Genomic DNA, 12043 nt, shown 5'->3' on the forward strand with positions numbered 1-12043 from the left:
TAAAGAAGGAAGTGGTCCTTTATAAGCTGAATGACTTTTGATCCAATCTTACACGGTGTATTGAAAGAGCTGAATGTCTGGCCTTTCTTATTGTATCCCAGACTGATTTTTTTTTTAATTCTTTCAGATACAAATTCTTTGTACAGAACATGAAAACTTCCCTTTCCCTTGAATGTGGGATACCTGATAGCCAAACACCACATTCATCAGTTTAAATGCATTGACAATTTTTTAGATTACCCTCATGTGATGGTGTTCTAAATTGTTGAGGAATTCTGATGCATCCGAAGTGCTACAGAACTGAGGTATTATTGCTCTTTGTAATAATAATTTTAGAATCATTGACGGTACAGCAGTAAGCATCTTGGAAGTCTTGATTGAGGATGACCCACACAAGGGCAATCAGGAAAAACCTACTCATTGGCATTCCTTATTCATTCTGTGTTATTCCAGAAATACATCCAGCAATTATGAGCTCCCTGATGAGTTGTTTCCTTTTTATGGTCAACAAGGAAAAGTAGAAATTACGCGGTGCGTAACATATGTCCCCGCCGGAAGTAGCATTTTGTAACAAAATGTGCAATATAGGTAAAAAATCAAGGTCAAAGGTCAAAGAAGTCAAAGGTTAAAATTCTGTGTAGAAGTTTTGAAGCCCTCACCTAGTGCCATCACATAAAGCAAATGGAATCGAAATTGGGTTAGAAATGGCGAAGGAGTAGCATTTTGTAGCCAATGTACAATATAGGTCAAAAATCAAGGTCAAAGGTCAAAGAAGACAAAGGTCAAAATTCTGTGTAGAAGTTTTGAAGCCCTCACCTAGTGCTATCACATAAAGCAAACGGAATCGAAATCGGGTTAGAAATGGCGAAGGAGTAGCATTCTGTAGCAAAATGCACAATATAGGTCAAAAATCAAGGTCAAAGGTCAAAGAAGTCAAAGGTCAAAATTCTGTGTACAAGTTTTGAAGCCCTCAACTAGTGCCATCATATAAAGCAAACGGAATCGAAATCGGGTTAAAAATGGCGAAGGAGTAGCATTTCGTAGCAAAATGTACAATATAGGTCAAAAATCAAGGTCAAAGGTCAAAGAAGTCAAAGGTCAAAATTCTGTGTAGAAGTTTTGAAGCCCTCACCTTGTGCCATCACATAAAGCAAACGGAATCGAAATCGGGTTAGAAATGGCGAAGGAGTAGCATTTTGTAGCAAAATGTACAATATAGGTCAAAAAATCAAGGTCAAAGGTCAAAGAAGTCAAAGGTCAAAATTCTGTGTAGAAGTTTTGAAGCCCTCACCTAGTGCCATCACATAAAGCAAACGGAATCGAAATCGGGTCAGAAATGGCGAAGGAGTAGCATTTTGTAGCAAAATGTACAATATAGGTCAAAGGTCAAGGTCAAAGGTCACGACTGAAATTCTGTGTAGAAGTTTCAAAGCTCCCATGTAGTGCTATCATATAAAGCAAACAGAATCAAAATTGGCTCATAAATGACAGAGAAGTAGCAAATTGAAGATTTTGATCACACACGGACGCACACACGGACACACGGACACACGGACGGACGGACGGACACACGGACACACACACGTACGGAGCCCGTTTCATAGTCCCCTGCTCGAACTCGTTCGGCGGGGACAACAAACAAGCTTGTGAATGGGATGTCTGGTAGGATGACCATGGCATTTCTTGCCATTGCGAGACTTTTCCGTGTTTGTCTTCATTCTCTCGAGGCAGCATCAAGTTTTTGAAGATCACCTTTAATCGTATCAATGCTTGCTTTTGTATAAACACTCATAATAACTGGGATTAAATAGAACTATTAACGAGGTTCCACGACACCAAATAATGTTTTGCCTGAGAGGCAAAAACAGATCTCTTGTACGCGAACCACATACCCTCTTGGCTATTATGGGACTTGCCCAAACTTATGGGTAGTGGTATGGGACCCCCTCCCCTCCCCACCCCCCTCACGCAGTTTTTGCCCCACAGGATGGCTTGATGACGTCATTGGAACTTCGTCCGTACAGTCTGAATTTATGGCGGCCATTTTGAATTAAGAGATGAATTCGGTCTAACTATATAGGACAATTTTGGCAAATTCATCTAAGGCGCTTGCCACAGTATCACAGGTTTTTCTATGGCCACCATCTTAAATTTCAAGATGGTGGCCTATCTAATGATCCACAATAGGAAACAGCTGTACTGGAACGTTTGACACCACAAACATGTGCATTACTGAAAATTTGATGCTTCTACAATAATTGCAACATGAGATACAGGTAAAAATGCTATGGCGGCCATTTTGAATTTCAAGATGGCAGCCTTTAAATTGTATTAAAACAGTCCACAATATCAGAAAATGATACATCAGAGTGTCTGATATCACAACCATGCATTCTGCACCAAATTTGAAGCTTCTACAATGCTCACTGTATGAGATATGGTTCAAAATACTGTGTGCTATGGCGGCCATTTTGAAATTCAAGATGGCAGCCTACTAATTGTATCAAAACAATCCACAATATCAAAAAAAGATATACCAGAGTGTCTGACATCACAACCATGCATTTTGCACCAAATTTGAAGCTTCTACAATGTTCACTTAATGAGATATGGATAAAAATACAGTTTGCTATGGTGGCCATTTTGAAATTCAAAATGGCGGCTGAAGACGTGGTCGGAAAAAATGGAACCAAAGTTTTTTGGATTCAGCACCCCAAAATTGACAAAGTTAGCCAAAAAAATCAATTTTGGCACAAAAATCTCACGGGATTACATAGTAGCCTCTACTATAAAGTTGACATCATCGATTTGAAAGCTGTAAACTGATAAACGTGCAATCGAGATTCTATACTCACAATCATACACACGGTACAGTATGTCCCAAAAAAAAATTACAATCGGATTTTCGCATTGATAACACCCAATATGATTAAACTGTCCAAATGCTACTTCAGGATCTTAATATACAACATCTTAGCTCTATTTTGCAGAAAACCCCATTCAATTTGGTTTAGCGGTCACATAGAAATGTGGATTGTTGTAAAGCATGTCATGAGTCTGATTCTTCCAAGTTTAGCACTTCGATGCTCTTGTGTGTGAAAACAATAGACAGAACTTGGAGGGTAGAGATTCCTGACATGCTCTACAAAACTCCTTATTTCTCTTTGACTACTGAAGCAAATCGAATGGGGTTTTCTGTAAGATGTGGGCAGTGAGTTATAGTTTCATACCCTGAAATTGTATTTGGATTGATTCACTATTTTTAAAGTTATCATTGCGGAGGGTCCCGTTGTAATTTTTTGGGGGACATACGGTATAGTGATGATGATAAAACAAATGGATGTATAAGCTTTGGAAACCAGAAAAAAAAATCCCGATGAACCATTCGGGAAAAAGCAAGAAGAAGACAAAGGAAAATAAGGAGCACAAGAAGCATAGAACCAAGAACATGAACACAAGAATGTGAATAAAATATACGTTTGGTATCTAACATTTTATCTACGAGTAAGCTTTTATACTTACCTATCCATTTACCATTTGCCATGGGGTTGATTCTGACTGGCATCAGAAAAGCAAATGTTAAATGGATAGGTAAGTAATGCGAGATGAAGTAGATGTCAAAGAGCAGTAAACCAGTGATGCCTGTACCTCTCCCGATGAGAGCACATTGTTCAGGTACTCCAAGAATGCCTCGTCCTTGATCTCATTGTCAGTGAAGATGAATGTGATGCCCTGGCCCTCGGCACCAGCCACACGGTAGAGGTACTTGAGGTCATCCATCAGGTTGCCTGCGTTATATGACCTGCATTGACCAAATATCGCAACAGACTTCTCTCAAAATTTAGCCATTGGGTATTACAATGTGATGTCCATAACCAATACATAATTTTCTGCCATATATCTAGCGGTTCTAATCTTTCAGGCTCTGGCCCCTTTTGGCTCCATTCCGAGTCGAATTTTTCACGAGTTGGGACTTCTTGACAATTTCAAGAGTAGTTAAATTTACGATTGTGGAGTACAGTAATGAACAGTGAAATGTATTGTGTTAACATCACATTCACATTGAGATCACAGTTATTTTGTGTGTGTGTGTGTGTTGCTACATCAGCAATAACACCCGACTCAAAAAAATCATGAACACAAAATCCTCACGAAATATATGGCGCATACAGTACATCATGAATCAGGAAATCTTTCAGGAAGACCATGATGCACTTCATCAAGAAGCCACATTTTGCCATTAATTTACTATGGTGATAACTAATTACACAGGCTGCAATTCAAAAAATGAAAGATTCTGTTTTCCTGTAGACCTAACACAGCTGTCTATCTTGTCTCCTATAAAAAGTATATCACCTATGTATAGCATTTTCCAATTTGAGGCACACATTCACAAAATAATTCTATCCCACTGGTTCTTTCATTGTGTGTCTGGTGTCTTAAAGAAAGGCTTATCACCAAAGTCCTTTCTAGAGGAAAAATGTGAATATGTGACCCGCTACAACAAAAGGATCCTAAAGTCGCTGACGGGTGAGCCGAAAAAATCGAGTTTGAAGTCAGATCATCAAAATCCGTCAAAACTTTCAGATTTCTGTTTTTGACACAATTTTGTAGTCTAATGTATCTTCCATCATCTGCCGAAATTTCGAAGCTAAATGATCAAAGGAAAGGTAAGAAAATAACATTTTTCTGGGCCATGATTTTCCGACATTCAACGGAACAGAAACATGTCCGAAGATTTGGATTTAGCGCCACAGCTAGACTCCGCCCCTAGCAACGAGGGAGTGATCTCATTGGTCAGTGCATGGCATCCTGGTCACTGATTGGTCGTGCATAGACCGCTGGCGCTAAGCTTGAATGAACATTGCTGAGGTTGCTAGGAGCGTACCTTCTATTGTCAGATGGTGAAAACTCTTGCTTACCGTTGATCATGATATAGCGTCGGAAGGGAAACTTTGAGGGTAGTTTTCTCGAAACGCTGATTTCTTAAACCACTTGACATGCGCTAATAAAATCATTGATATCTCTGCAACCGAGTAGTTTTATGAGTCATGTTATAAATAACATTAAAGTGGAAGAGTAAGGAAATAATGTCATGTCATTTTCAGAAAATTGTCCTCCCCCGACTTTCGGATCCTTTTGTTGTAGCGGGTCACATATGAAGTGTTTAGGGATAAGCTCAAACATTCCCTAGCAACTCGATTGCACGTAAAGAACACTTTTGAGCTCCAGGGACAATTTTGTTATTACATTAGGTCATTCTCACAGATCAAGACTAAATATCTTGTGATCCTTTTCACTTACGGGTACAACAACAAGTAATATCATGCCCCTTCAAAACAACCCCCACACTTTGGTCAATCACCCATGCACTTCCAGGGAGCATAAACAGCGTGTGCACGGAGATTCAGGAATATGAAGAAGTGCAGAGTTTCTTGAACCCACATTATCACATGAGCACCATAAATTCTCAAATTCAGCTTAGGTAAAGTAGAGAAGTAGCAAACGTTCCAATATAACACAAACATATTACACAAGAAACCTTAAACTAAATCTGAAAAACTTACCCTTATCACTCTGCACAGCCAGCGGCAACCATGTCAGCAAAATCTCTGGCCAGAACATGGGAACTCACTGAACAAAGCAACTAAACATGCAAAACAGGAAAAACAAATGCGCTGAGGCAAACAAGAGAACTGCTGATTAGTGAATGTCATAGAAAACGAAAGCAAAGGCAAACACTGAACACCGCAAGTACCAAACAGCTTGGTGCAGATCAAAAGAGATTTCAATGGAAATTGTGTGAATTTCTAGAAATGCAGCATAAGGCATGTAGGTGCTAGTCATCTTCAGTAGATATGAAATCAGCTAAATCTAATTTAACCTTTTTAGATATTAAAGGCATTATTTACTATTTGCAGATGTAACAAAAACCCAGCTTCAGTACTTCAAAATAGATTTGAAAGATGAGTTATGGATAGAAACAATGCAAAAATGTTAGTCAGTATAATAAAAGTTAAAAGTTAAGTATTGTTAAATATACAAAAAAAGAACAACAGTTATGACAAAATTATTTCTAGACTTAACTGTCTACACTTATGGTGTACTCATAAAAAAATGGTGATATCTCCTTATATTTTAGGCTTTGTTGTAAAATTTTTACATGGTAGATTGTAGGATGTTTTGTGATACACCTGACCTACACATATGCATCAAATGTGATAACTCAAACATTTTTTAAATCACTGCTCCCAAAGGTAAACAGTACCTTTAAGTATCAAATAGGTAAGTGTAGATTAACAGAAATTTCAATGGATTTTTTTTTTTTTAATTCCTAGAAATATGGCATAAGGCATACATTACGTGCAGTCATCTTCAGGAGATGCGAAATTAACCAAATCTACTTGTTGGTTATTATAATGTCAGTGTATGAATTATCCTACGTAAAGTCAATTTTCATTCATTCTGTGCAACAAGGAATTTGGTTTGAGAGAAGGGCACTAACTAAATGTTATTCAGGTGTAAATGCGCTGCACTTTATAGTATTTCAAATTGATTAACATACATCATGTTTTTCTTGTTGAAGACAAGTCCTGAGAATACTTGGGCAAGTGTCTATGGGAAATATTGTGTTATAGCAAAATCAGCCCATCCTCAGCACGTTAACAAGAAAGGATGTCTGAACATATACAATGTACATGTATACATTCAGATATAAACTTATATGTAGGTACACATACAATGTATGCGTACGTGTACATATAGACAGTACCTGTATATGAATGTCTATATCATCAAACTGTAAGTTAGGATTATAGCAACAATTGTGTAACATGTTAGTTTCAACACTAACCGTACTTGTCAGTCAAACTTTTTGAAAGAACTTGTTACTCTTCAGCCATACTTCTTTTTGATAAAAAAAAAAAAAAAAATGAAACAGAACAGCTTACTTTCCTCAAGCCTTATCAATATTCTTCCAGTGTATACTCAAACAATATAATGTATGTATTAGACAACGAACAAACACATCTCTTGGATTCAGAGCCCTACCGGCAGAAATCCTCAAGGGGCTTACCTAGTGAGGGTGATCTGAAAGATCTTGTAGCCAGCAATGAAGGTAGCCAAACGAGTCAAACTCTGCTTCCCGGACCCACCGACCCCGACCAAGAGGGCACTGCCACGGTCGGTGCGAATAATGCGTGAAATCTGCAGCAGGAAGACAAACCACTCCTTGTATCAACAGTTTGCCGACTGTTGTCTGCATATCTACGAAAGTCTGATCTCAGATGACTTTAACCAGGTTTATTAGAACTGGCAAGGCATATTCCAGTCATCCACAGATAGTGAAACCACAGCTGAGTGAAACTGCAGCTGTAATGTGCCTTGGTGTGTTCTAAATATTGCATCCATAGTCTAGAACATGAAGACTATAAATTTACAACCAGTAGCTTTAAACCTTTACATGCCCGGGCAATTAGCTGTAACTTGCCATGCTTTCTAACTGGCTTGCAGTGAAATTCCTCTTATGATTGATAAGCTTGCCATATATTTTTTACATGTGTCTCCGTCCTTCAAGAGGGAGATGGTGACACAACAGAGACTAAACCATTGAAGATGAGTTCCGAGAATACTCAGGCAAATGTCTATGGGAAATGCGTGTTAAAGCAAAATCAGCCTGTCCTCAATAGGTGAAGAGGATCTCATATCTTCACTTACTGGCAATGATTTTAATTCAGACATCTGCGCAAACAAGCTAACAAAGCACAGATAGGGTCGAGCTCTTTAAATTTTTCACTAGGCGAACTGAGTAATCTTGTCATCAGCTTCTATCAGTCAACTTTGATTGTCCACGGGTAGATGTTTGCCAATTTTAGCCAGAACTTTGAGTGATGTAAGATTAGTAGTTAACATTGATCAATTGATACAAAGACTCTTCAGTGTTATTACTGGACATAAAGAGGGCTAGAAAGTATCTTATAGTCCTTGTGTTGTCAGTATAAGGGTCAAGTCAAATGTCACAATTTAAACATAATTCCTAAAGATATATCAGAAAAGTTTGAAGCATGGGACCTTTTGAGGTATACTATAGTACTCCCACCTAATGAAAATCATTCTGAGTCTAAAGGGAACTGAGCTTTTCATCCCTGCGGAATCTTTATCCGAGTAAAATTGGAAAACATAAAAGGTATGAAGCATGCAACATTCATATGGACTACAGACATATAACAACGTACCATGTGACAGCTGGGAGGTTAGTTTTTTGTTTTGTTTTGTTTTTTTCTGTACTTTATGTTACTGTGGGTTTTTTTTTTTTCTTGAATGATTTTGGAAAACGATGGTTGATTTCATCATCACATCTGGGGGATGCTACGTAAAGAATTACAATTGATCTCAAGCTCATCTTGTTGAGCCTAACTCAGCAAATTGAGCGTCAAATCAATTTTGATTCCAAGTATGTCTCACACAGATATTTATGCTTGATTTAAAGCAAAAATTTGACAGCAGATTGAGCGTAACTTTTTTGAATCCCATCAATTGTAAGATCTATGTTATAATCAATCTTTGTGAGGCAGGCCCCTGGCGTCCTACCTTGACCAAGTGAGTCATGGCGTCCTTAAAGAAGACTAAATCCATGTGGGCGCCACGCACAGTCTCATTGTACTGCAGCATGTACAGCTGTAGCTTCTCTGAGAGGAAATCCAGGGTGGGAACCTGGGAAGAGGAGGGTGTGGATTTTTTACATGGAGCTCTGAACATTTGGATAATGCATTGACAGCAAAGAAGCAACAGAATATGTACCAGGGAAAAGGAAAGAAGGTATACAAGGATATAGGAAATACGAGTATCATCAACTCTCTATGTGCCACGTTTGCATGCCCGACTCAGTCAACGTCATGCCAAGTTCGCATAATCTGCTCAAACCCGCCAAAACCGATCGATGAAATCGCCAAATTCACAAAGTACAATGAAAGTGTTTCTCACGATTCCATTCCTGTCGTATGTAGCTGGCATTTTATGTGATGATTGACTATCTCAAGCGGTATTACCTACTGGATTTGCTAGTGAATTCTAAGTTTCTATCACTGTTTTGTGTGCAAAAGTCATGCCTCTACAATAATGTAGCTACTGGTCATTATTTTGAAAGGAAAACAATCATAGACTTTTAACACAATTAACATCAAAGCAAAGCTTGGCATTTTCTCTACAGCTCTTCTCATTACATGCCCAGGGTAACAAAAATACATATTAGTTATATAGATTTGGAAGAAGAAAAACCCAGAATGTTTGCCCTTGCTGCTCATTCTCACAAGTTCGTAAATTTTGGGCGCCTCCAGGTTGGCATCATCTGCCTCCTCTCCCGTGGGCTCTGGGGGGTCTCTCAGGAAGTCCACAAAGTAGGGCTCCTTGGCCAGCTTGGATAGGTAGGCCTGTCCCAAGCTCTCATTGAGCACTCTGGAGCAGGCGCTCTCAAACCACTCCTTGTCCGTATCCGTCGTGAACCTGTCGGCATCAGTAATAGGGAAAGAAGGAGAGAAAGAAGACTCACTGTGTGAGAATTTCTTCAGGATGGTTTCGATCACTAGCTTCGAATGGATCTGTTTTATCTACTGTACATTAATGACAATATTGTTTTTCGATCTTTGGCATCCAGGCAGATCAGGATTCAGTTTGACACTATTTTGGCCTCCTAATACTCTTTTTCTCAACCCTGGAGTCCAAAGAGGCTTTTTTGTTTTGTTTTGTTTTGTTTTGTTTTGTTTTGTTTTGTTTTGTTTTGTTTTGTTTTGTTTTGTTTTGTTTTAAGTGAAGTGAACATGGCACAGTTACCTTTCTTTCTTCTTTCTGTAAGTTTTGTTGTTTATTATAAATATTAGCAAAAATATTGAGCATCTATATTCTCATGGCTAATTTTGTCTTATGTACACGTTGTACATGTACAGTGTATATGAAACGCATTCAACCTTATGATCTGACTTGTACTTACAAGCATTGCTTTTTGTTGGTTCCATTATATTTCACACTTTTATTCGTAATGGCACTAAGCTTTGGTTCCGTTGTTTACTCACAGATGGCCTTGTTTTGTCGATTTACCCTGATATCATTGCATTTAGTTTTGTAGCACTGCATATTTGTGACCCGCTACAACAAAAGGATATTAAAGTCGCTGACAACCGAGCCGAGAAAATGGAGTTTGAAGTCACATCATCAAAATTGGTCAAAAGAATCGGATTTCTGTTTTTGACATAATTTTGTAGTCTAATGTTTTGTCTATCATCTGCCGAAATTTTGAAGCTAAATGATTAAAGGAAAGGCAAGAAATCAGCGTTTTTCTGGGCCATGATTTTCTGACTTTCAACGTAACAGAAACGTGTCCGAAGATTTGGATTTAGCGCCGCAGCTAGACTCCACCCCTAGCAACGAGGGAGAGCCCTTATTGGTCAGTGCAAGGCATCTTAATTACTGATTGGTCGTGTGTAGACCGCTGGCGCTAAGCTTGCATAAACATTGCGGAGGTCACTAGGAGCATGCCTTCTATTGTCAAGCAATGAAAACTGTCTCGCCTCCCCTTAATCATGATAGCGTCGGAAGGAAAACTTTGAAGGCGTTTTTCCTCGAAACTCTGATTTCCTCGACCATTTGACACGCGCTAATAAAATCATCGATATCTCCGCAACCGAGTACTTTTATGAGTTGTGTTATATATGAAATTAGAGTAGAAGAGTAAGGGAATAATGTCATGCCATTTTCAGAAAATTGACCTCCCCTGACTTTCGGATCCTTTTGTTGTAGCGGGTCACATATATATGTTTTGAATTGTAATCTGATGATTTTGATGTTTTTTTGTCCAGTGATATACAATTGTACATGTACAGGATTTTGTTGTGAAATACAAGCTGTACACCTACAGCGAGTACCACCAGCACCCCGCCCAAGGTAGAAGCCATGGGCGTGGCTCAGCCCACTCAGGTACCCGCCCCTTCCCCAAGGGTAGGGGTGACTTTAAGGGCTTTGCCCGAGCCCTTGGAATCCCAGGGGAGGTGGGCTGCGGACTGCGGGCCTATGCCCCTGCCTGGTGGGACATAACGAATGATGGCTATATCCTCTCTGTAGTTCAAGCAGGCTACAGAGGGGACCTTCCCGTACAGAATGCCTCTCCACTGCCCCTCACGCTGCAAACCCCTACCAGAGGGGAATTCGCACTTGCTCTGCCCTAAACATCGTTCCTGCAATCACACGCGGCCCTCTGCACACGCCGGTGCCATGGCCAACTTGGGCGCCTAGGCCGACAAGTTGGGGGTCTCAGCAGAAGACCAAGCCCTGCTGTCTTGATCATACCTGTCAGCAATGACTCGGGTGCACTCGTGTTTCCAGAGTGCCAAGACAGTGGCCTCGTCCTCGCACTCCTCACGGCACACATGCAGCATGCCCTCCCAGATGCGAGAAAGGTCACGCAGGTTGAAGATGTAGTGGAACTTGGCTGGGGTCGGCAGCATCTTCACCTACAAATGTTTCAAAAGTTCCAAAATATTTGAATGCTATCGTATATCATGATTTTAGGAGAAAAACCAAAGTAAAACAAAACAAAACATGGTTTATGAGATTTGTCACTTCTATGATCAGACAGTGGTAAATTGCCATTTCAATTTGAATAGTACATGTATGTGGTTATATGGTCTATGCATTTGTGCAAGTACACATTTTGATATATGTAAGGTATATGTTCATGTAGATAGGTTTGCAAACACTGACTGAATATAGTAACATTTACATACCTTACTATAAAATTTAAGATTCTAGGCTTCTGATTGGTCAAAGGTAAAGCCATGTAAACCACTAGGTGACTGCCAGGCAGTATAACTATAAACTATTGAATAGGCATATAGTTCTACCTCTGAGTACAATAGTTGTTACACACCCTTCACAACAGAGAAGTAGGCTGGGTTAGATTACATGCTTTTAAGTACAAGATCTTGCATGGGAATTTATATTGCACATTGTGAAATTATACTTCATGTAATTTCTCCCGACAGCACACCAATTA

At 39.4% G+C, this 12043-nt stretch overlaps 1 protein-coding gene across 1 annotated transcript in view; it reads right to left on the reverse strand.

Annotated features, from left to right (window-relative positions):
* Positions 1-12043, reverse strand: part of LOC139739843 (dynein axonemal heavy chain 8-like) — a 118644-nt gene that overhangs the window by 35946 nt on the left and 70655 nt on the right. The window contains 5 exon segments of the mRNA XM_071650437.1: positions 3649-3802; positions 7076-7206; positions 8590-8712; positions 9309-9501; positions 11338-11501. Of these exon segments, the coding sequence (XP_071506538.1) occupies positions 3649-3802; positions 7076-7206; positions 8590-8712; positions 9309-9501; positions 11338-11501 (765 nt within the window).

The sequence above is a fragment of the Diadema antillarum genome, unplaced genomic scaffold (assembly GCF_040938485.1).
Source record: "Diadema antillarum isolate AM-2024a unplaced genomic scaffold, OU_Dant_1.0 seq00000820_RagTag, whole genome shotgun sequence".
NCBI lineage: Eukaryota > Metazoa > Echinodermata > Echinoidea > Diadematoida > Diadematidae > Diadema > Diadema antillarum.